The sequence below is a fragment of the Rhinolophus sinicus genome, chromosome 16 (genome assembly GCF_057876585.1).
Source record: "Rhinolophus sinicus isolate RSI-liver-muscle chromosome 16, RSI-T2T, whole genome shotgun sequence".
NCBI lineage: Eukaryota > Metazoa > Chordata > Mammalia > Chiroptera > Rhinolophidae > Rhinolophus > Rhinolophus sinicus.
The window spans coordinates 147,962,075-147,988,814 of record NC_142516.1 but is presented as its reverse complement, the minus strand read 5'-3'; the positions used below and the strand labels follow the sequence as shown (position 1 = coordinate 147,988,814).

At 36.5% G+C, this 26,740-nt stretch overlaps 1 protein-coding gene and 1 long non-coding RNA gene across 19 annotated transcripts in view; one reads left to right on the top strand and one right to left on the bottom strand.

Annotated features, from left to right (window-relative positions):
• LOC141571018 (uncharacterized) overlaps positions 1 to 26,740 on the bottom strand; it is a 100,454-nt gene that overhangs the window by 9,663 nt on the left and 64,051 nt on the right. The gene's annotated exons all lie outside the window — the stretch shown is intronic.
• The window catches only part of CLYBL (citramalyl-CoA lyase), a 232,115-nt gene that overhangs the window by 177,890 nt on the left and 27,485 nt on the right, over positions 1 to 26,740 (top strand). For all 18 annotated transcript variants that reach the window (XR_012495471.2, XM_074329490.2, XM_074329487.2 and 15 more), the window contains exons 3-7: positions 8,351 to 8,539; positions 12,479 to 12,580; positions 14,336 to 14,429; positions 15,743 to 15,910; positions 20,814 to 20,938. Coding sequence is in view for 17 of the 18 variants with exons in the window: in XM_074329490.2 (XP_074185591.2) it covers positions 8,351 to 8,539; positions 12,479 to 12,580; positions 14,336 to 14,429; positions 15,743 to 15,910; positions 20,814 to 20,938 (678 nt within the window). In the remaining variant the exon portion in view is untranslated. The remainder of the gene's footprint in view (positions 1 to 8,350; positions 8,540 to 12,478; positions 12,581 to 14,335; positions 14,430 to 15,742; positions 15,911 to 20,813; positions 20,939 to 26,740) is intronic.

Genomic DNA, 26,740 nt, shown 5'->3' with positions numbered 1-26,740 from the left:
GTAAAATGATGCACCCGCTGTAGAAAACAATTTGGCAGTTCCTTAGAAAGCTAACCATGGAATTACTTTATAGCCCAGCAATTCTACTCCTGGGCATATACCCAGAAGAATTGAAAACAGAGATTCCAAGAACTACTTGTGCACCAGTGTTCATAGCAGCATTATTCACAATAACCAAAAGGTACTCAAATGTCCATCCACAGATGAATGGATAAAAACATATGTAGTATTTGCATACAATGGAATATTACCAGCTGTAAAAAGGAATAAAATTCTGATACATGCTACAACATGAATGAACCTTAAAATATTATGCTAAGTGAAATAAGCCAGACACGTAAGGACAAATATTGTATGATTTCACTTATATGAAATACCTAGAATACATAAATTTATAGATACAGAAAGTAGATTAGCTGTTCCCAGGACCAAGATGTAGAAGGGAATGAAGAATTATTGCTTCATGGTTACAGAGTTTCTGTTTGGAGTGTTTTGGAAACATAGTGGTGATGTTTGCACAACACTATGAATGTAATTAAGACCACTGAAAGGTATACTTAAAAATGGTTACAGTGGAAAATTTTATATGTATTTTACCACGACTTTTACAAATTGCCAAAGGATCTACATAGACAGTTCCCCAAAGAAGATATAAATATGGCCAATAAGTACATGAAAAGATACTCAACATCATTAGTCATCAGGGAAATGCAAATCAAAACTACAGTGAGCACAGGGAGACACTCCACATACACACTAGGATGGCTATATATATGTATATATTTTTTTAATATCGTAACAAGTGTTGGTGAGGATGTAGAGCAGTGGGAACCTTCATACACTGCTTGTGGGAATGTAAATTGACACAGCCACTTTGGAAACAGTTAGCAGTTCCTCAAAAGATTAAACAGAGTTACCCCATGACCCAGCAATTCCAGTTTCTTCTAGGTATATACTCAAGAGAAATGAAAACATGTCCACACAAAAATGTGTACATGAATGTTCATAGCAGCATTTTTCCTGATAGCCAAAAATGGGAACAACCTAAATGTCCATTAACTGATAATAGATAAGCAAAATGTGATATATCCATACAATGAAATATTATTTGTCAATGAAAAAGGAAGTACTGATACGTGCTACAACATGATAAACCTTGAAACATTGTACTAAATAAAAGAAAACAGTAACAAAAGACCACATATTGCATGATTCTATTTCTATGAAATGTCTAAAGTAAGCAAATCTATAGAGACACAAGGTCCTATATCTATAGAGACCTAGTGGTTGTCTAGAGCAAGGGGGAAATGGAGTTACTGCTACAGAGGGTAGGGTTCCTTTTGGGGGTGATGAAAATATCCTAAAGATTGTGGCAATGATTGCGTAACTCTGTGAATACACTAACAAACATTGAGTTGTACACTTTAACCAGATGAATTATGTTATTTGAATTTTACCTCAATAAAGCTGTAGAAAAAAAATCACAAGTATAAAAATAATCTCCCCAAAATTATTGTCACAAGTAACAAGTAAAATGCAGCTTAAATCACTAACCAGTTTCTAACACTTTATTGTGGAAATATTCAAATATATGCAAATATAAAGAGAACAGTGTAAAGAGCCCTCATGTACTTATCAATCAGCTCTAAAAATTATCAACATTTTAGAGGTATTTTTAAAATTTTTTCAAAATTTTGTTACAAAAATTTCAAACATTAGAAAAGTTGAAAGACTGTTCAGTGAATACCCATATATACCTCCCATTAATGTTTCACTCTGCCTGCTTCAATGCATATTTATCCACTCTCTGTCCCTCTATCCATCCCTCAATGCATTTACTTTTTAAATTCATTTCAAAGTAAGTTGCAGAGAGTAGCAGTATACCTCCCCTTAAATACTCTGCATGCTGCATACCACTGATTAGAGTTCAGTATTTGTTTCCATTTCTCTTTGTTCTTTTGAGGTAAAATTTATATACAATGAAATGCACAAATTTTAAGTATACATTCTGTGAATTTTGACAAAAGTATAGGCCTGTCTGACTCAAGTTAAAGCCATTGATTTACTATATTTTAAAAATATTTTTAATTGCTCAGAGACCTTCAAAATAAATTATTTTCATAAATTTATTATATATTAGTGTTGTTTTTGTAGGGTTTTCTCTTTCCATTAAATCTCTGATGGGGGCAGAAATGCCAATTACGTATTATGCGCTACCCATCCACACACATCCTAATTCTTCTCAGTTTGTTTTTTTTTAAATGAAAACTGATTTGGCATTTTAACTATAAACCTGTGTAGTATGTATCTCTCATAACTAACACATCAGAAACTTTTCTCTACCAAAATCCACATTTTCATTGTAAACATGGAATATTACATGGAATGTAATAAGTTGTGGGATGAATCAATAAATGAAATTTTTTTTACCTTTTTCATTGGGGTAAAATATATATAACACAAAATTTACCATCTTAACCATTTTTAAGTATACTATTCAGTGGTTATTAAGTGTACTGATTCAGTGTACATTCACATTGTTATGCAACCATTACCAACATCCATCCCCATAACTTTTTTCATCTTCTAAACTGAAACTCTATACCCACAAAAAAATAACTTCCCATCCTCCCCTCCCCTGAGCCCCTGGCAACGACCATTCTATTTCTGTCTTTACGATTTTAACAACTACCTCATATAAGTGGAATCATACAGTATTTGCCCTTTTGTGACTGGCTTATTTCACTTAGCATAATGTTTTCAAGGTTCATTCATGTTGTAGCATGTGTCAGAATTTCCCTCCTTTTTAAAGTTGAATAATATTCACATTTTGCTTATCCATTCTTTTATCAATGGACACTTGGGTTGCTTTCATGTTTTAGCTATTGTGAATCACGCTGCAATAAACATGGGTGTACAAATAATTTCTTTGAGATTCTGCTTTCAATTCCTTTGGGTATACACCCAGAAGTAAAATTGCTGGATCATATAGTAATTCTATGTTTAAATTTTTTTTTGAGGAACCACCATACTATTTTCTATTGCAGCTGTACCATTTTACATTCCCACCAACAGTGCACAAGAGTTCCAATTTCTCCGCATCCTAACCAACACTTGTTATTTTCTGTATTTTTTTTTTAATAGTAGCCATCCTAATGCATCTGAAGTGGTATCTCATAGTTTTGATGTGCATTTCTCTAGTGATCAGTGACATTGAACATCTTTTCCTGTGCTTATTGGCCACGTGTATGTCTTCTTTGGAGAAATGTCTGTTCAAGTCCTTTGCCCCTTTTTGAATTATGTTGTTTGTTTTCTTTTGTTGTTGAGGTTTAGGAGTCATGTATATATACTGGATGTTAATCCTTTATCAGATATATGATTTACAAATATTTTCTCCCTTTCTGTGGGTTGCCTTTAAAATTTTTTTTTAATTTTTAAATTTTCATGAAGTCCAGTTTGTCTACTTTTTCTTTTGTTACCTGTGCCTTTGGAGTTACCAATGAATGAAATTTTTAAACCAGTTAATTCATGGTATGTTCAATATTGTTGCAGATTTTCTGTTTTCAGAAACAGGCAAACCAAGATTTGTTTTTCATGTGGAAAAAACAACGGGATAAAAAAACAAAACTCAACATTGTCACTTTTCCAAAAGAAACACTACCAGGTTGTAATAATCAATGAGAATTTACTTGCCTTTTTTCCCAATGCGGTCACTACAACACTCTGTGATTATAGTAAATTTTTATACATTTATAAGAAAAATACAAAAATGTAATTTCCTAGTGGTGACCTATTTTATGTCACAAACACTTCTATTTTTCAATATAAATGTGTAAAAAGAAGTTATATACAAAAGGAGAACTTAAATAGAGCAGTTCACTCAGAGTTTATTTTAAACAAAACATTCTGAAATTTTTCCAAAAAAAATTTCATATAGATGCTGATATCAAGGCCTCTGCCCCAAATTTGTTCCACTCCATGCCTGTGACATCATTTTACAAATTAGATACACTGGAAATGAAATGAGATGGACAAATTTAGAAAGGACAGAATTCACTAGTGTTTTTTAATATGCGGCATGGCAATTTGCCTTTTGCAGGACGAAAATATTAATTACCCCTTTTTAAAAAATCACAAACGTTACGCATTTCTCTGGAGTCTAGAAAGCCTCTCGTATTTCTTAATTACCAAATCTCGGTTCAGCCACACAGCTTTCTTATTGCTTCTGTTGCATCCAGGGGTCATCTTCGCGATTTCCTCTGAAAACGACTATACATTAACATACAAGGTTTGGGGGTAGGGGGGTGAAAGAAGGGAAAGGTGTTAATTCAGATGTTATGAAACTGTGATAATGCTATTATTGAAAGCATTTATTTGGGTCTGTTTATACTTTGTAGTTTTATAAATAAGCCCAAGGGGCTCTTCCTGGTTGTCACAATCCTCCTTGAATGTGGTATCCTGTCTGTCTCTTCCTATCCGACAGTAGAATTGATGCCGCTCTAATCCCTGGAAGTTTGGAACTAATGAACTGACTGCTGAGCTGCCGCCACGGAGCTTGGTCCCAAACTATACCGTACTTCACACTCGATTTATTCTCCAGATGGCGAGACTGTGCCGCCCTGCCGCGAGGGACCACCTCTTCCACTGGCGTGTAAAAGTGGACGGATGTTGTTTTCTTTGCAGATTTGATCATTCTGAGCTAGAAACTTGCAAAGATGATTAGTTATTAGCTTTAATGGGTGCCAATTGGACCAACTGCACGCATATTTTCTCCTTTAATTTCAGAGTCTGCAGGTCTTGGTAATGGTTGATTTATCTGCTTTCTGACGTCACCGGAGCGTGTCTCTTCCCCAGGTGATAAGAACCACTCTCTGAAATCATAGCACGCCTTGGTTCCTAGCCCAGACAGAGGCACATAATACAGTGGCTTATGTATCAGGACAAGTTTATTAGCCACTGGTCCACTGCACTGAGCAGCCCATGGCACGAAATATTGATTGAGTGCAGGAAATTTGGTAACAGCCCCTTTTTTTAGAATAGAAGCCTGTGAAGGTCCGATCTGTGCCAACTTTCTCTGTGACCTCTGCAGAGCCCACCTCTGGAATCAAACATGCTACAGAACACTATGGCAATTAGTCTCTGCAAAGATCTAATGTAACTGTTGATAGAGGCCTTAATTCCATTATTCCGTCTTTTCCAGGTTGTCAGATTTTAGGGGGACAAGTTCATCCTGCATGTGGAACACTTACCACGGCTGTCCTGTAGTGTGAGCACATTTAGAATGGGGTTCCTTGTAAACCTCACTTTGAGCAACCTGTTTTGCAACTAGAATGTAAGATACACACACACACACACACACACACACACAAGGTCTTTTTTGAGTGGCCTCTTTTCGCTTTCATTTTCTTTTCCTTCTTTCTCCAGGGAGCACTTCCCCGTAATCTCAGCAGATCACTCAGATAGCCTTCTGAGAAGGGTTGTCTGCCAGGCTGTGTTTTACTAATCCCCATAACAAGATGGAAATTAAAGGATGGTCAGGGCTAAACAGGAGCCAGAGAAAAAAGAATGAAAATGTGAAAGGGAGTGAGGTGATGGAGATGAGAGAGAGGTACAAGATGTGAAAGATAGTAGCAAGAAGCAAGGTGCTAGAGACAGGGGAGGGAAAGAGAGAGAGAGGGAGACAACAGACTGAAAAGAATTTCTTTTCTTTTCACAACTGGATAGACTGGCTTTCTCTAGCTGAACACCCAGAACTAAACTTAATTGTTCTTAGAAACTGCCTTCCTCTCACCCAACAGATGGCATGGGTGTGTTTGCTAGCACAGTAACATATTTCACCATTAAAATACCAAAAAGAAAAAAAAGAAATCAACATGCTTGTTGGTTGGTGTAAATCCAGTGAAGTTGTTGGATATTTTGGGATACATAGCGGAGAGATGCACACTTAGTTTATGTAAATTGAAACAAGCAACAGCCTGTTAAGAGGGGTGTTGTGTGGCAATATACCTCCAAAACCATCCTATTTTTTGTTTGTTTTTTTGGAAAAGTACAGAATGATGAAGTGAAAAGAGCTTGGTTTTCATTGTGAGCCAGAAGGAGAAAAAAAGTGTAATAAAATGCTGAGTATGCACTGCTCATTATTACAACATGAAAAGTACTAATCAGATTATGCCTAAAGTTGGAATTAGGTACTTCATTTGCAGCCAATTTCACAAGGGCTGAATTTTACTAAGTAAACCAGAATGTGCCGACACCATGGCAATCTGACTTTAGATAAAAATCACAAATAGGTTTAAAACATGAGCTTTAAACACACAGTCCTGTTCAAAGCCAAGTGAAACGACAAAACAGCTTAGAGGTCACATTTTGTTTGACACTGATATTAAACAATTCAGGAAGCTGACGTTGCCCGTGATCTTGCTTCCTTGAGCACACATGCAGATTAAAGAATGGAGACCATGATTCAAATAACTCTAGTTTAAAATTGCATTTCAGCCTAAACGATCTAGTTAGTTCCCTTCCATTTTGCATTCACTCTGTCCCAACCATCTCTTCACAAGCCCGACCTGCTTTTGAAAGAAATCCTGGAAGTTGAAATATTTACAAACTTCAGCAATCCCAAGTTTGTAGCTGTGCAGGCTACATGCAACGTAATGCGTTTTAGGTTCTCTGAGGCCACGGATCTAAATACACGCACTGCCAAAGGGCTGGAAACATTTTCTCTCACCAGCGCTAGACAGCCTTAGAACCATGATATTGAGCCAGCTTCCGCTTTTCACCTTCAGGATTTTCATAGTTAGTGGATGTAACAAGATGGCATGGTAGAGCAGTGGATGAGTGTTACAGCTGTGGACTGGCCAACAGCATCGTGTGGAACCAAGGCACTGTTGGCTGCATCGTCCCTCACTTTAACTAGCGCGAGCTCTCTCGCTTTTGTCTGAGCTTGGTCTAATTATTGGCAGTCGGAGCTCTTTAAATCAGGACTCCACAGAACTGTCTTAAACTGATCCTATGTACTCTGTTTCCATCTGACCTGACAACTCTAAGCTACTGTTTCCTCACACTGTTTAACTCAGACCACATTTGGAAGCCTTCCCTGCTTCCACTGGGTCGTAGACCTACATCCGTCTGGTTTAAATCTACTGTCCTGGCTTGTCTTGTTGATTAGACTTAGACTCAATATTGGCTCAAATAATTCTTCTTTGTCTCTGTTTTGGTTTGCTATTTCCCTAGATAAGTATTGCTGTTCAAATGGCTGTATATTGTTAAGACTTTTTTTTTTAAACCACATTCATCAGCAGTGAGAAGCCTTAAAGTTTTATTAGTATCATAAAAACCCTTCCCAAATGAAACTACTTTTGATACATGTTCATTCTGACAATGAGAATTTGTTGAGGGCTCTTGGCAACTTGGAGGAATTTGTTTTTGAAACTGAAATTGGCAGGAAGTAATGACCGCAAAGTGCTTTATTTCCTCAACTCCAACCCCGAACCCCTCAATGCCCTCCTTTCTCTCCCCACTCCCTCACCTTCATCACCTCCAACTCAAAGCCAATAAATAACATGTTTGGTTTCAGACAGTTTTTCTGGGAACAATTCACATACTGAAGCAGACTTGCAACCTTTCAGCTTTTCTTAACTGGAGCAAAGACTGTCAAATCAAAGGAAAAAAAATTGTATTTGTCTACCACTTCATGAAGGGGTTTTTTTTGGTGATATTATGGCTTTCCATCTGAATAAGTTGGTGCTTTTTTGTAGTGTGGAGTGTCATTTTCCTGTGAGCGCCTTCTTAATTGAATGTCAAGATTCAACTCAGTGGCAAAAATATAAAAATTTTTTAAAAGCAAGTAAAAAAGCATGAAGCATGTGGAAAAAGAAAAACAAAAATTTTTTCCCCTGATGTGACTATGCTGACAGATGAGACTACCGTTATCCATATATTATCTAGCTTCTTATATTTATTAAATGAGAAATAGCAGGTGGAAGACCTTGGAACCCTGCCTAGTACTTAGTAAATGCTCAATAAATGTTACCTATTAATTATTTTACCTTTGCAATTGGAAAGCAATACCAATGAGCAAGGTGACTCTACTTAGAAAAACCTCAGTATGTATGATAATGGCTGTCATCTATGGTATAGTATATCTTGAATGAAGAGTAGAAACCAACTGCTTCCCTATCAGCTTGGATGACTTGGTTCAAATGCCATTTATTTGTTGGACAGGCGATTTGCAGATGCTGTACTGGTGCTCAGACTCTGAATCCACATGACAGTTTCACAGATGGTTGGATTGTGTTTCCTCTCAATGATAAATAAACTTAGGAGGTACATTTGTTTTCTATACTTACAGATTGAAGCTCGATTAAGAATAGTAAAAACTCTTGAAGACTTTGATCTGGGCCCAACTGAAAAGTGTGTGCGAGTCAACTCAGTGTCCAGTGGTCTGGCTGAAGAAGACTTGGAGGCCCTCCTGCAATCCCGGGTCCTTCCTTCCAGCCTAATGCTACCGAAGGTGGAAGGTCCTGAAGAAATCCAGTGGGTGAGTAGCTAATGCTTTGCTTTAATTAAAGACTCAGGACCAGCTAAGAAGGAGTACCAGAAAGGAAGGATTTGGGTGCTGCCGGTTTTGAAAATGCATGTACAGAACAGAAAGGGAGTTCAGAAAAAGGAGTAAACCCAAGAGACCATATTCTTTACATAAGGAGAACCTGGCTTTGCCCAAAGTGTTCTACAGAACAACTCTACTCCTGAAATGATGCTTCTGCTCCCTAATCAGATTTGTGGTTTGCACACAACAGCCATCTCACTCGCCTTTCCAGAGCAGTCCTTGGAAAGTAGCTTGCCTGAGAATTGCATCACTTCTTACATCCTGCCAGGCCCTAACCCTCACCTGGGAGGGTGGTGATGTAAATGGCTCTTGCCCAGATTCGTTGGAAGACATCATAGATTACGAAAGCACATTAGCCACAAATGAAAAAATGAACCTAGAGGGGGAGAGGTAAAAGGTCACTCCTTAGGGCCAACAGAGGAATAAACAGGAAGCTTTTAACTAGTGGTTTTAATTAGCACAGATATTATTTCCTGAACAGTTCTCTAGTTCGTCCTTTTTAAATTGCTGACAGGTGTGTTTGTGTTTCATGACAGACTTTTCAGCCAATAAAAACCTGGCATGTCAAATTACTTAAGAAAACTTTGAAATGGGCCTAATTATGCTCTGATTGTTTTAATTGTTAAAGTGGGGGGGAGGCGAGATTGTATTTAGGGGTTGCTATGATTCTGCAGATCTCTGCTGAATAAAATAACACTCCATTGTGCCACTCCAGGGCAGAGGGCCTGTGACACATAAGTGCTGGACGCATGGTAAGGGCATGTGGACAGTGGTGATTTTGATGCCACATCTGGGATTATCTCTGAGGCCATGGCTGCTACTGTAGCAATATGTTGAGTAGTTGTAACACCTGATGAAACTGTTCACCTTAACGCGTGTAGATAGGTTGGACCTGTGCTTTCCTATGTCGTGGCCGCCTGCCACATGTGGCTACTGAGCCCTGGAAATGTGGCAAGTCGAAATTGAGATGTGCTGGAAGTGTAAAATACACATGGGATTTTGAAGACTTTGTAGCATGCACCCCCCAAAAAAAAGAATGTAAGTTAGCTCAGTAATTTTTTGTACTGATTACATGTTGAAATTATAATATTTCGGATATATTGGGTTGAATAAACATTAAATTCCCCTGTTTCACTTTACTCTTTTAATGTAGCGACTAGAAAACTCAGAATTATGTATGTAGCTGACATTATTTTTCTGTTGGACAGCTCCCTGTTGGCACCTTTTTGAAGCCCTGTGCTCAAGGTCCCATATTTACTCTCTAAACTGGAGTTTTCCTCTCCAAGGTCACCCCTCAGAGGCTGGGAGATATTGGTTATATAGTCGGTTAATATCTTCGAGGGCTCCTACCCCTTTCGCATGTGTCTTAAGTTGATTGAAATGGAATCCGAAGTCACTGATTCCTTTTGGTTTCATAGTTAATGCCTATTTATCACCATTATTACCCTCGTTTGAGAGGGGAGGTCCCACCCCCGCCTTGAGCTATGGCTTCTGTTCTTGGTTTTAAATCCCTGGATGTGAGGAACATACCAAAATCTAAATAGGATTTCTAGTTAACAGAAGTCTTTTGGGCTGTTTATTTTTTCCTCTCCGTTTGTATTTATGTGAAGCATAAAACCCAGAGCCTGATGCACAACTGAAAGATGGGCTTCCTTGTTTTCTTTTGTGTGAGAATCTCTTGCTGGCCTTTTGTCGCTAGTGTGGGTTCTTGTTTGACTGGCACGGCTTATTGGACTATAACAAGCGTGACTCTGCCTCCTTTGTCGTGGGACAATTCTCCCACAAATCCCGAACAGTGTGCATTCTTCCAACACACTATTGGGTGTGCACTGGAATTGAAAGAATTGCTGAGCCCTGCTACTTCATCTCCTCCCCAATCTCTTTGTGATTTTTCTCCCCTTCTTTTCCTCCCCCTACCCCCCCAGCCCCCTCCACCTCGCTGAAATGAACACTTTACCAGGCCGGAAACATTTAATCGTCTCCTTTTGAAAAAATTAATTGAAACTTCTCCACTAGTTACCTTTTGTGTTAGTACTTAATGCAATTTTTTAAGAAAGAAGGGGAGGAGGAGAAGGAGGATGGGCTAGAATATTTAATTTTTAAATGCTCCTATGGGCTTAAAAACAAAAGGCGTTAGAAATTTTCTCACTAAGAACAGGGAATAGATTATAAAGTGTTTATCTAGTTTTAAACTTTATCATTTTTGTAGTCATAACTATTAGCCCAAAGAATGGGGCATGTAACATTATAAGTTTTTTGTTTTGTTTTTAATGAGAAAAAGAAATTCTTCCACTGCGTATGTAACACCAAAACCACTAATATTTCACTACCTACTTTCTAGCTTCAATGTGACATAAATTAGGTTTTATTTTCATTTACATGGGATACTCTACATTTGTCCCCTTCAATCGTAGCCTTCTCGTCTTTCTTGCTATTTTGGTTGAGTTATGCCTTCCCTTGCAAACTTACTAAGGAGGTGATGATGATGGTGCCGGAGGAAGGGAGGGGGCAGTGAGAACAACTGGGAATAATTCTTCATTTACTGAAAGCTGTGATTTATTTTAGCCTAATTGTAAAGTTACTGCAAATTGCTCAAAAGCTTTTTAAAGATCCCAGTGATTAGATTTTTTTTTTTTGGGGGGTGCTGCACAAGCAAGGAGGGGGCGGCTAAAAGGGGAAATAACACCTCTAATCCTGCTTCTGGTAAATAGGCTGCCAGCTTTTAAAATGAGTTTCCTTTCTATTAGTCAGAATATTATGCTAAGCCTTAAGCATTAGTTTTTTTATGTTGCCATAGCAGCCCTATTCCTGCAGGGTGGTGACCTGCGATGATTACAGTACAAAGCTTATAGGGTCTTGAAACCCCCTTTGAAGATGAAAAGTCTTTGATGGTTTATATTTATGCAAATCTCTTAGATATGATTTACCCAACTGAGACTGAATGGAGAGATGATTAAAATTCCCTTTTCCTTTGATATCCATTAATGGCTGAATATTCCTTAAATTTAAAATGGATATATATGTTTTCATCTTTATTTACAAAAATATCTTTGTCATACCTGTGTTAATTTTTTTTTTATCTCCCCACATCTTATTAGATCTAGATAGACATGATAGATTTACAATGTAGAGTGTGGTGGGGTTTTTTTCCTTTTGAAAAGGGGGGGGGGGAATCTGTGCAAGAGCTTTTGTGTGTTTCCAGATGATAGATTTTGGAATTTGGGCTACCCCACTGGCAGCACCGAGCTAGCTGTGAACTGGTCTCATGGAAAAAATTGGCGAGCTTTGGTCTTCAAAGAATTAAACTTCCTTTTTAAGGTCTTCCTAGGTAAGCTAAAAAAATTACGAAGAAAACCCTTCTGAACAAAGGGTAATCATGGTGCTATAATGAATAATATGGATTCCATGAAGAAGGCTGCTGCACACTTACACTGATGTCAGAGCTGGGTATGAAACAAACACAGAATGGCAGGTAGGGCAAGACTGTATTGTTTCAGAGGCCTTCCACTTGCATTTTAAGAAGTGAGGGCGAGAGGTCTGAAGTAAATACGGTTTCAAGGAAAGCATTTAAACTCAAGCATCTCTCCGTCCACTTCTAACTTCTAGGCCTCAAATTGCTCTTTTAGAAAAAAAGAAGAAAAAAAAACCCAACAATTTACAATGCTTGGGGTTTTACTATTTAGTTTTGTGAGAACTTTCTTACCTTTTTTCTTTGGGCTTTTCTCTCTCTCTTTTTTTTTCTTTTGTGTGGATGAAAGAGGCTGGGATATTACTTCCTCAGGTCAAAGACTTAACTACTACTTCGACATCTACATTTCAGTGGTTGTACATTTTTGCCCCACTAATCATCTATGACATTTTTTATTTTAGTTTTCAGACAAATTTTCATTCTACTTAAAAGGCCGAAAACTTGAACAGCCTATGAATTTAATCCCTTTTGTGGAAACTGCAATGGGTTTGCTCAATTTTAAGGTAAGAAAACCATCATGTGGCTAAGAAGTTAGTATTTTATTTATTACCTAAAGAGAACTTTTGTTTTCAATTTGAACATCTACTTAAAATATTTTTCTAGAAAGATTTCTAAGCAAAGTAAACCTTGAGCATAATTTGTTATCTGTAATTATCCAAAACCAGGTTGTCAGCATCTTAGAAAACAAAGAAATTGGTTAAATAGCAAGGAGAAACTTCCCAGTCCTAAATTTTTAAATGAAATATTTATAGATTCCTAGCAATGACTTTAATTAAATAACCACTTTGTAAATATATACTTTGAATTATTACATTTATAGATTAAATGTGCATGAAAATGAAAATTTATTTTGTTGCCCTTATGAATTAACTTTCAATTATTCTTTTGTAACAATTGCCTTTTATTGGAAAATTTTCTGGCCTCTTGGTAGCAACATTATCCATAATGTCTAGTTGATAGGATTACTATTTGTTAATTAGTATATACCAATACTCTGTAGCATATTATTTTAATTTACTACATTAGAACATAAAATATTTCCTAATATACATTCAGGAAGATTAGCTGAGTCAAGTGTCTTCCAGCATTGTATGGTTGCATGGAACTATTTGCCTTAACAAATTCATAGCTGGCTTGTAAAAAATCCCTTTATCAGTCCCTTAAACTATTTTCCAAAGTACGCCTTACATTCCACCTGACTTGTGAATGTTAGTGTAGCACCCCATCTCAGAGGACAGGAAAAAAAAGAAATCCCTAAGAAAGAAATCTCCAAAACAAAACAAAAAGATAGTTGAATTGTACTGGAGAGGTAACACGTGAGCAAATGCTCCGAGAGGAAACTGAGACCCAGTGGAGCAGGCAGGAGGGGTGGAGTGCAAATGTTTGGGGAGCTGCTTCAACCCTCGTGATCAAGCGTGTTTACACCACTAACCACAAATTCCTCCAGCCCACACTAGAATTCTGGGAATATAATCGAAGCATATCCCTTAAATGCAGCTAGATTCAGAATAATGATTTAATATTTAGTGCTATTTCACCGTTTTATTCCACATTATACTTAGAAGCACTTACAACCCCTGAATTAATCAGCAGTGTCCTCCGTTTTTCAGGTCTTCCCCACCCACCTACATTAGCATGCCGCATCTCCACCTTTGTAAATTCAATTATGTCTGCAGTGAATGTTATTCACCTTTATTTCACACAGAAATGTCGAAGTTGCTAATTAATACATCTTGGATAACTTGTTGCATTTTTATTTTCCCCTCTGGCATTGTAGATTTTTGTATTGTATATCTTTAATCCTAAAAGCATTTACTAAGAAATCTTGATCCTAATGCAAATAATCCAATTACTTTGATTTAAAAATTCTTTCCTTCTCTCCTGTGGCTTTATGTGTATTGTTTCAGAGTCTCTTAAAGCAAAAACAAATTTTGGAAAAATACAAATAACTTACAGTGCAATCAAAATGAGTTAATTCAAAATTTCTCTAGAAATTGGATGACTTACAATTTGAACATTATAGCTATATTAACATATGTTAATAACTATATTAATAAAATTCATTAAGCAAAGCAAATATATACAACATACTTATCTTGGACAATATTAAATAGTTTTCAAAAGGGCTGCATTTTTTAGGACTGCTTTCAGCCAAACTGTGTTAAGAGTTAGAGCTTTCTGTTACTGAAATATATCATGCTGCTTCTTTCTAATTCGTGCGTTTCTGTGAGATTTGGTTCTGTTATGCTCTTTTACAGGCAGTGTGTGAAGAAGCGGTAAAGACCGGGCCTCAAGTGGGTCTTTTTCTAGATGCAGTCGTTTTTGGAGGAGAAGACTTTCGAGCCAGTATAGGTGTCAAAGATTCGTTCCTCTCTCTCTTCTCTCTCTCTCATTCTCTCTGTATATGTGTATATGTTTTTTCTTTGCCCCTTCACAAGCCTACATTTGCATGACAACGTATATTTGCCAACCATGACAATGGTTTTTCAGCTGAATAGGCAACACTTCCTGGTAATTTAGGACACCTCATAGTTGTCCTGCTTCTAGAACATGACATTATTATGTCTGTTCATTTATAAAATAACTAATAAAAAGCCTGTTGCAGCCTCAGATGTGTTCAGAAATATGTGGCATCTACTTTGTTCATAATAAGTATATTATGTTGCTTAAATATTTTTTCACATCAGTCTGAGGACTAACTAAGCTTCTAACACAAACTTAAAGCAATTTCACATTTGCTTAGAATAATGTTCTATATTAAATGTAGTATGTAAATATTATTTAAAATAAATCTTAAATCCCTTCTAAAATATGTTTCAGAACTCTTATTATTATTAAATATTCATTGAGATAGTATGCTTGCTTTCACTGATCTTCCCTGTCCCTTGGGTGTGACGTCTCTGGTCTGCGTGCGTGTATAACTGGAGACTATGGGTGCATCTCGAAAAGAGGCCAAGTTCACAAGTGTTTCAGAACCACACTACCAGTGACCCGAAGACAGGAACTTTTCCTGAGCAAATATAAACAGACCCTCTCCCCAGCACCCCCACCCCTGGAGTGAAAAAAAGGAACTTATTTTAATACCAGTCTTTCCTGGAGACTTTTGTGTCTCTGACAGTTTAGTGGACACTTGCTGCTTCTCTCAGAATGAGTGCCCTTCCATTTCCCCAAGTTCTCCATCCAAACCCTGAAGCTGCAGGATTTGGCTCAGAATCTCAGTTATAACAGGGCATTGCAACCACAGCGCAAGAAATTCTGTGCTCAGTGAGAGAAGTTAACCGTTTCCTTGCACAGCTGCTGGGCCACCTTTTATGGTGCTGTCTTTGGGCTGACACTTTCCAAGCGCTGGCAAGAAGGAGCCATATCAGGAGTCATTTGTGACCTATCGAGCTATTGGTGATTCTATCTCTCAAGGGGGGGAGGGGCCTTTTCTTAAAGCACACGCAAATAATTACACTGAAAGATGCCTTGCAAGTGACACACAGGAGATTTAACTCTCCCTCCACGCATCCCTCTCTTTGTTTACATTTGAATCATCGTTTCTCTGGGGGGGCAATTCCCAGGAAGACACAGGTCTCTGCAAACTGAGTTTTTATAATAGATGTATGTATGGGTTCAGTTTCCAAAGTTAACGGCTCCTTTTTCTATCAACATCCCATTTTCAGGTGCAACAAGTAGTAAAGAAACCCAAGATATTCTCTACGCCCGACAAAAGATTATTGTTGTAGCGAAGGCCTTTGGTCTCCAGGCCATAGATCTGGTGTACATCGACTTTCGAGACGGAGAGGGCCTTCTCAGGCAGTCGCGAGAAGGAGCTGCAATGGGATTTACTGGTATGATTCTTGATGACATCTTAGAAAGCAGTGCCTAGATTCACCAACATTCCAGGACAATAGAAATTTAACCAGAAATGACTGTTTCTAATGTAGCCAGGTAGCTCATATACTTATCCCATTACTTGACACATGAAAAAAGACATCCAGGGCAAGAACCTGCTAAACAAATTGTCAGGTTTTTCTTTGGCTCTGCAAATCAACAAACAAATCACTCATTTTATTTGCTCTTTATATTAGGGACCATTTTTTTGTCTGTCCTCTTAAGGATTTTGCTGCAGTTTTTGCTGACATGAGGAGAGGGATGAGGCTATTATTGAAGAGTTTTTGGATGAACTGCCAAAAGAATTTGGGTTGATGGGTAGAAGACAAATTTCCTCAAATAGTCCAAATAGTAATTCATTTCTGAAAAAATGTTGGTGATATCTGTTCTGATTTTTTTTCCACTCGTAACTAGGTTTTTATTCTTCTGCCACTTCAAGCCCCTCCTTTTTCTCCCACTGCCTAGTAAGTGTCTCTGCACCTGGCGACACCTACGGGCATTGGCTGGCACTAAGACAGCGGGTCCCTCGCAATCCAGGCCTGGAGTGCAAGCGGATATCTGTTGATTGGTGTGCCTGATCACCCAGGTCCCCAGGAGCCCAGGGAGCAACTGAAAATTGTGTTTTTGCAACAGAAATCTATTTTTTGAGAAACCAAGATAGGATTCTATACCCAGGCACGTCTGCAGTTGCACACACACTCATTCACACACGTGCAACCGTGGATTAAAAAAAAACACTATAATTTGCTTCTTATTTGTTCTTCTGCTGCAAGTTCTAAGAATCTTATGATAAAAAATGTGCCCAGATAATACGGAAAAGAGACAAGCATCCATGCTATATCCCTTTTGTATATATACCAGGGGTGCCAAAGAAATGTATACGCGTGACTTGTGAATATCTTTTGTTATCGGTATATATTGAGTATTACAATTTTAATAGTTTTTTTCCTTTCTTAATATGTGTATACATTTTTTTTGGCATCCTCTGTATATTTGATACGTGTCCAGTTAGGGGTTATGGAAAGAAACATTTCATAAGATGAACTTAAATATAAGACATATCTTAATACTAGATGATGATTTAACCCAAAATAAAATTGAAAGGCTTCAGAAATCATTTTAAATGTTATATTTGCATCAAATAAAGCTCTGACATTTGATTTTGTGTTTTTAACATGAAGAGTTAAAATGTGATCCCCACAAATTTGTTTAATACATAAATAAGTAAATGAATATGATCTTTCATAGGGAAATATTTTTGCATCATTGAACTATTCATAAATGGATCCTCCCTACATTTAATAGTGGCTGAGAAAGAGAATCCCTCCACCCTGGCCCTGGGGTTGCCCTGGTCCCTGTGGCCTGTTACACCTGCCTTTTCCCAACAACCAGTTAGGATGCAGCCCAAATGGAAAAGTTGGAGAAAAACTCCATGAAATCTATCTAATAGAGCCCGATGTTGTTGGTCTAAAATGTGTGGCATTGGCTGCCAAGCAGCCAGATGTTGCTCGGAAATGGGCACTAATGCAATAAAAAACAGAAAACACTGAATTGACGTGGGCCTCTGTCACCCTCATTCAGTATAACCTGGGTGTCCTCTGCTTCCTCTGGGGTAAATGTTTGCTCCAGAACTTTTTATAAAAGAGTTTGAGAGTTTCTCCAAGATACAGGACTGAATTAAATTGGTCCCTAATTCAATCGCAGAAGACAAGTTATTTCAAATCAGATTTAAATTTCTAGACTGTACCCAACCCAGCATGAGGAGCTTATGGGCTTGGCACTATTGTTTCTCAACAACAGGGAGTATTAAATCACAAAAAAAAAAAAAAAAAAAAAAGGAAGTGGGGAATGGGGAGGCACAGAGGGTGCAGTGCCCGTTATCTATTCAAGTGAACAAGTCAGTAAAGTAGGGAGCTACATTTTATAGCTAGTTTGCAATTTTTAGAACGAAGGTCTTTGTTGTCCCAATTATATTTCCCCATACCAATAGAAGGTAATTAGTCTGATAAGATATGAGATTATTTGTAATATTTTTAAATAATAAATGATTTAAGGAGTATTTTAGGCTGCTCATGATCTGTTTGTCCTAATTATTTGTCATTTAATTGCCATACCTTGGGCTTTGCACAAGAAGGGAAGGGAGAAAGGACAGGAAGGAAGGGAGGAAGGAAGAAAGAAAGGGAGGGAGGGAAGGAGGAAGGAAGGAAGGAAGGAAGGAAGGAAGGAAGGAAGGAAGGAAGGAAGAAAAGAAGGGAGGAAGAGAGGGAGGGAAGGGGGAGGGACGGAGGGAGGGAGGGACGGAGGGGCGATACATATCCTATTCAAAGCAGGTGGTTGAAAGGTTTAAATGTCAATGAAAACAACATGTTATCCATAGCACTGATAAGAAACACTCAGTCTATGTTATAAATCCACATGGATTTTCTGTACTTTGAAAATTTATATATATTTCTAATGAGGTGTAGTTTTTTAAAAGTTAACCATGCATCAACCAGCAGGTTATAGTTTCTTTTCTGCAGTCATTGTTTCACAGAGCCACAATCCATGTAGATAGATTTTAAATCAATGCGTTGGCTGTATAAGTGGCTATTAATTTCAGGAATTATTTTTATAAAAAGAAACCAAAAATTAATCTTGGAATAAAGCTTTAACAGCTGACTTGGTCATCACAGTTACTCTAGTACTTCATGCTGAGAAGAAAGATTATAAATATGAAGCACTATAGGTTTTCTTCTTTTTTTGCAGTCTTTTGTAGAAGACAAAAATGACACCATCATACAGTTACCTAAAAGACTTGACAGGTATTGATTTAAAGCACGATATATCAAGTGGTACTGTAAAAAGGATTTCATGGTCATAAATTTTAATGTCTTCCAATTTTGTACCCTCTCAGTAACTTGTCAATAACAACTCTTCTGTATAAAATATTTGTTTCACTTCCACATGGCATTAAAGTCTGATGCTCAGTTGTTGGGGGAATATAAGACTCAACAAAAGATAACTTCACACATGAATTTTCATCAATTTCTAAACACTGACATATCTTAAAATTAGCCTTATTATCAAAATATGGGTACTTGCAAGCCATCAATAGTTTAACAGTATTTTAAATAGTTTAGGTTTTGCTTCTAAAATTATAGTGTCTGTACCAAGAAGTTCCCATGAAATCTGGCTTTTTACACATCAGTGTAAATTATGTACATAAATTATAAAATTCAGCACTAACAATTAGTACAAAATGACTACCAGAACTGACATTCTTTATTAATAATATTGTAACAACTATTAGATTACTTAAATATAATTTCAATACCTACTATTGAAAAAAGCTCCCATTTGTCATCACTGATGTTATTTGTTCCCAGAAATTATTCCTCAAATAATTTAAAGCATCTTTGTTTATTAGGGTTTGAATGTTTTATTAGGTTGGTGCAAAAGTAATGCAGTTTTTGCTATTTTAAACCTTTTAAACCGCAATTACTTTTGCACCAACCTAATATTAGTATGCTGACAAATAAGAATGAAATAGCAATGTGAGGATGGTTTAATTATGCCACTGTAAGAAAATATATCACTATATTTATTCACTTAAACTCTTTTTCATGAAAGACTAAAAACAAGTTTTTTTACAAGCATTGTTCTTTTTTCTGTTTGATAGAATAATGACAGCAACAGGAATTGACCTTTTCTAAAACATCAAGGATATAATTTAGACTGACTAAATGTTAAAACAAGTATTTCAAAAGCAAAGCTAATTGATATACCAACAAATACATTTAGCAGAGTAAATTATCATTAAGTGTACATTCATTTTTAAAGAACCAAATATGTCCATGATTTTATCATGTAATAAAATATAACCTCATCATATTATAACATTATGTCTCATTTTATTAATGACTGGTTAGATTCCATTCTTCCCTGATTGTTAAACTGTTTTTTAATGACAGCAGGATTTCATAGAATCCTGTGCCTCTTACTTCTGTATAATGTTTTTATTTAAGATTCTTTCATTTCAAAAAGTACAAAGCATTTTTAAAGCTATTACTACACAGATAAGATTTCATCTGGGGTATCTAACTATCTATATAAAAGGGAAATATCCATTCTTCATTCTATAAGAAAAAAAGGGAAAATCTGGTTATATTTTAGGATAGAGAAACTTTCCGTAATTTTTATTTAGACATTTTTAAATGGAGTAATTTAGAGACCACAGTGTTCAAATCTGCCTTCTATTTTACGTTACTGAATACAATTTTTAATTGAAATCCAATTTTCTATTAGTGATTAGAAATGGCATACTATATTTACCTAAAAGAAAGAAAATTAAATATGGTATTATCAGACACTATTTGATATTAGTATAGTTGTAATGTCTGCTTCTGTAAGCTTTATGAAAACAGACTACTCCTGAAAGAAATCATGGAAGGAGGGATAATGGTACAAAATAAGCCAAAGACAACTTATAAAATTAGAAAGAATTAACATAATTTTTTTCTTCATGAAACTCAAAATAATCACTCTAATTTGCAGACATTATCCTTTAAATTTCCAGCCAAAGCAGTTATTCAACGAGCTGCCTAGTCAATCCACCTGTAACTAAAACTGAGAGATTATCTGCACCAAGGTGGCATTTCTATAGGATCGGAAACACAATTACTCCCATTGTTGTATTTGTTCTTACGTGGTATTCTGGAAAAGGCTGCCCGATTGTGGTTATTTTCTTTTTAAAATGTTCTAAAATAATGAGTTATTTTACAGACAGTCTGTGAGGCATTCAGGAGCCTCGCGTGGTTGAGACATTTTGTTTGAACATCTGTCTGTTGTTCTGTGTTTCCACTGTTATTAATCTTCTTGTAGGTAAGCAGGTGATACACCCTAACCAAATTGCAGTCGTCCAGGAGCAGTTTTCTCCATCCCCTGAAAAAATTAAGTGGGCTGAAGAACTGATTGCTGCCTTTAAAGAACATCAACAATTAGGAAAGGTAAATGTGTTATTCATGCCTTGGATGAAAGTGATGTTTAAAATACTACAGAGGAGAATGGGGGAAAAAAAGTCAATGATTTAAAAAAAATAACTCATATTTTGGTGGGGGGTGTTGTATTGGGGGTACAATATTCATCAGTGATACATTTCACCCAAATCAATTTGCCCTTCCGTGTTCCTAAGCATTTCACCCATCGGCTCTCAAGTTTCTCATTTTATTCTTTTCATAAACTATATTGGCAACCTTCGAGAAAATAGAACTCTGTTTAGTTTTTCTCTATAGACTCTGATGCAGCATTCATATGAAAATAATTTTAGATCAAAGTGAGAGCAAGTTGTAATGAAATAAACACAGTTTGATCAAACGGTTCTTGTGGAGAGAATAAATAAATTTCAAGTTATTTTAATTTTGCGGGGGAAAAGTACAAAAATCTCCTCCGGTTTAGTCATTTAAGAGTGGGAGGTTGTATATGTGTTTGTACCAATTTCTGGACCTGAGATTTGGATAGAATGGAAAGCAAATTAACACTGGAGTACGGTTGTTCCTAATTTAGTGCATCATTGAGCCCCGCGTTTCCTGCTCTGTGGGTTTCTGCTATGTAAATATTGCAGTGGTGATGCGCAATCTGTCTCCACTTTGTGCCAGTAACACTTAAATTAGGTGTCGCCTGAAGGAAGATTTTATGCTAGTTGCAGCATTGTCAGTTAATTATCTTAAAGGTTATTTGCAATAATACCGGGTGCCTCTTTTTAAGAGGATGGGGGGAAAGTTGCATTTATAAATCTATCCTAGAGGTAAAAATTGTGTATCTAAACTCCGCCTTGTTACATAAGGAGTTAGGTTTTGATACCTACCGTGCCGAAGTACTTAAGGGGAAAAAGAATGTTGAAACATTATTAAGGTTCTAAGGGTTAAACAGTTCCCTGTACAAAAAAAAAAAAAAAGACACAACTTGTTTTCAGTGTGACATGATGTGAGAAATGTCACTTGCACTTTTCACTGACAGTTTAAACACCTGAAAACCCCAGGACTTGGGAAAGTGAGTAGCAGTATTAAATAGGTCACTCCCTTCCTCTCACTATGGATACCTGCCTTCAATCCCGACCATGCACACTCGCTCGCCCACACACTCACACCAGCACACCTTTGCACACTTAAGTGCACACTTGCGCTTAAAATCAAAAGGCAGAATATGTGATATGGAACCATCCCATTTGGACTCATACCACTTCCAGGATCAATCGCATCCTTCCGTTTCAAATCAATAGTGGCCATCAGCAAAACAGCGCAGTTCATAGAAAAATATTTTTAACTTGACATTGTGTTTTATGTCCACTTCTATATCTTGACCCAAAAACCCAGCTCCTCAAACACCAGTATTTACCTAGAGAGAAGAGCCATGTACCTTTTCATTCATTCATGCAAATAACTCGATCCACTCTATTCTCTTGCGTGCTTGCCTGTGTACACACTCACTAAATGTCCGACACCTCTGTGTGTTCCTTATGCCAGCTGAGGACATCATGTGATAAATCCTACTGAAATAATAAACTGAGGCAGGATATGGACCATCAAAACGGCAGGCCAAGCAGAGTTCCAGTCTGGGCCAACACTGCCCCCATTAACCGTCCACATTGGTTTCACATTAGATAACATCAAAGGATGCCACTTGGCATTGTCAGCAGCTAGGGGTATGGGAAGGCTTACCCTAAATTTCGGTAGCCAGCAAACAAAATTCAATCTAGAAACACACTCTTTTACTGGCATTTAAGTTTTTGAATGAAGAAAAAAAAAACCGTTTCCATTGTATCTTGCAAGTGTTGTTCCCAGGGAAAATCATCTCAAAGTGTCCTTACTGTTTGGTGATGGCAACTTAAATGTTAAATTCTGAACTTTTTTTGTTTTTTTTAAATAAGAAATTCCCTCTTGTTGGGGCATAAGCTTTCACAATGATGTGACAGCTTTTCTTAACAGAGAACCGTAGAAATTAGAGCAGAAGGGAGACTAACTATTAGGTCATTTCTTCCCTGCCCCATTCGTGTAGGTTTGTTTCCTACAGCAAATTCTCCTGGTGCTTTGTCCAGCAAGGTTTAAATGATTCAAGTAATGGGGCTTCCAGTGGGGACATATGGTTATTTTATCCAGTTCGCATGTTTCTTTCACTTTGCCCATAAATTGGTCACAAAAATTGGGTCTGCAGGAAGGTGACTTTGGGTCTTGAGGGGTCTTGGGGTTTAAATAATGTAGGTTCTGTTTGTACCGATTTAGTCTAAATAGGTTGCTCAGTTGTGTAAAGTATTGCTTCCAACAAACACCTAATCTGTTTTATTTCAAATGTGAATCACTGATGAAAATATACACCCTCGGATATTTTGTCCAAAGCACAGGTATCTCTGTCAATGGTAGGAAACTGATGGTTTATGTCCTAGTGAGACACTTATAAATTTCTAAAGGACCTTTTCCCCCCTGATGAAAATTTCATTCACGTAATGTTTTTAAGTAGAAATGACCCAAGAAGGCAAAAATGATATAGCTTTGCTTTTCTCTATTTCCTGCTCTCATCTTAAATTATATTCTGCCCTAAGACCAAAGGTATAGCTGAAGTTCACAGTTAATGCTGGATAAACACCTCATCTGTGTTTTCTATAGTAATAATATTTATTATTGTTATATAGTTATTATTACTCAAAAATAAAAGTTCTACCTTTTCTTCCTGTCCTCTCCAAATAACAAAATTCATGGGAATACTTAGATCACGAGGAGATAAATGATTGGGGTTCATTCAGTCTTTGGTATCACATGAATTTTTTTGTTTTATTTTAACTGGAAGTTCTAAGGAAATAAACTTTGATGCCCTTAGTCTAATGTAGGGTGAAAATACTTTACATTAAAAATAATAATCAGCTCATATAACCTGTCACTGTTTGGCTGGTAATGATATTTGTGACTGCTTTGATTCAGGAAACTGAAGATATTTACAGGCCAAAGAATTTTGCCTGGTACAACAGTTCCCACTAATAAGATTTAGACTATAGACTGACATTAGGGACTGAGGTTATCTTCTATTAAAATCTGTTGGAAAAATGTTTAAACATTCCCCATACTCTATGCTCCTATTTTAATTCTCATAAGCTAAAATAGTTCTGACTTAGCTGACATCAGTTGTGAGGTATATACCTGCAATATTAATCAAACTTGATTTTTTCTTCCATCCTTCTAGAAAAAAATATATTTTGAGATGCAAGCTGCATGTCATTAATCACTTTAGCTTCAAATTGTTTACTAAGATACTTTAGCCAGGATAAATCACTTCCATGTGATTTGTTTTAAATTTATAAAGGATTTTCTTAAAAGTTAATTTCATCTTTGTCATTTTTTCATAAAAATGCTCATTCCAATAGTATTTGAAAATTTTCCATCAGCACTGAATTTAGTATTGCTTATTAAAAAGTATGATTTTAACAGATTTCTTTTTTATCGACTAAGAATTGTATGTAGTATGAAATTGGATCATTGAAATGGAAATATCTTGAGCAGATAATTACTTTATATTAGTTGATGTCAGTGGAAACTATAATTTGTTTATAAATAAATACATGTAATATACATATTTATATTATATGTATATTCATGTTAGGCATATTTTTTCATGTCTATATTATAAACTCAATGCTAAATTTTTTCTCTTTCCCTGTTCATCACTTCTTGAGCAAAAATGATAGCTAAAGGAAATACTTGCTTTTTTAAAATGATTGATAATCCCAAGAAATCTTAATATAATAATTTACCATTTCTTTCCAAATGAAAGCTCTAACAGAAAAATGTGAAAGAATAGCAAAATGTAGTAAGAACAGCAAAATACATTACATGATCAATTTTTAAAGGTACTTTGCTAGAATATTGATATCTCTATAGTATCTAGCTACAAATATGGCTTTGCTTCATATTCAGTTTTCCAAGAACTCTTTTACTCATATCATTGATATAAATGCTTTATTTGGTTTTGCAAGGATTTCCTTAACTTTTTTCACAATTTTTTGTTTGTTACATCTTCACAAACTGGCTAAAAATCAAGGAAGAGGAAGTGTTCATCTTTAAAATCTAGGTTCAAGTAACAATTATGAAGGTCAAAAACAAGGTCACTACCTGACATAGCAACTGTAAACAACCCACATAACTGAAATATTCTAATTTCACTGGAACAAGCAATAATGCAAATTAATAAGTTTATATTCATAAACAAATCCTCTACTGGAATATAAATTAGGAACTTATATCTTAATAAAGAATGAAAAAAGAAATTAAGAGTTCTGTTTTCCTCATGTAAGTCTTTTCATCTCGAAAATTACAAAGAATGAAACCCCACACACCGATATTGGAAGCAAATTATTTTCATAGGTATCTATTTTCATAGATTAGGGCTCACACACCTTTCATTTGTGTTTCCAAATGCAGGGCTTTACAAAAGAAATACTGTTTGGTCCAGATGGCCTTCTAGAAGGCTCCCTGAGAGAACACAGAAGTCTCTCTAGCCAAAAATATTGTTTCCGCTTATTCAAGTGCCAAAATTCCCACTGCCACTCTTTCACGCAGATCAAATAAACCATCTACAGATTTGGTTGTTGTCTTAGTCAACTGAAAGGGTTGATTCTACGAATAGACAACAGTGCACCCTCCCACACCCAGACTTCCCACCACCGTGGCCGGTTCCCCCTTTATTTGTAAGCAGGAATACTAAAATCAGAACCAAGTGATTCTAGGGAAAATGAAAGATGAAGAGATATAACTTTACTTTTGAGATTCTTACACATTGCTTTTCTCCCTTTATTTCCTTGTTTATTTAATACTTTTAGAACTATATGCCATAATTTTGACTTTAAAAAGTCCAATTCTTAGAAAAGCTGAGAGTTGCCAATAATGATTAACAACAAATTGCAGATTTTTAAACATTTAAAGCAAGGCAAGACAATTCTAGTGTTGATCATATCCTATTTCACACAGTTTTAGTGTCAAATGGCTGGTTTAGAATTAGAGGACAAGAGATTTTATACGTAGGTTAAATCTGATAACTTTTAAAGTTGTTTGCTTCATCCTTACATCCTTAATTTATAACACATTATTAAGGATATTTTAATCAAAATATTTTTATTCTGGTTTATATTTTTCAGGATTTTTTTTTTTTTTTTTTTGCTCAGTGTCAATGTAAAAGGGTAATTCTTTTAATTAGATGAAATCTCAGAAATTTTCTAGTCAAATCCCTTCCGTTTACAGCTTAATACACCAAGACCAAACAAGAGTTTGGAAGTTGCCCAAGGTCAGGGCACAGCCCCAACCAGATAGAGCCCCGACCAGAATTCTGGGCTCACTTTGTAAATAAAGATCTGAGCATAAATGTGGTTTCAGTTGGGTCCCAGCGAAGCCCCACGTTAATGACCGAAACTAGATTCGAGCACAGAGTATCTGTGTGCCTTTCCAGCCATTATTCCCCACAGCGCTCCCTCATTCACAATTCTGTCTTATACTATCTACCCGCCTTGCTCCAGAAAGACTTCTTGGCTCAGATCACTGCGAAACCCATCCTGTTTTATTAGTCATCATTCGTTCGATTTCCCAAGGTAGACAGGAAACTCAGAACTAGACTGGGAGCCTTTGGCAAAGAGGCCATATCTAGCCCCGGCCTCAGTTTCATCTCCCTCAAAGGACAGGTTCCCAAAGTGATGTCCTCAGTTACACCTGTGGTTGCACAAACACACCATGGCTTTCAATGCCTTTAATAGCAAGATCCAAATAAGGGTCAGG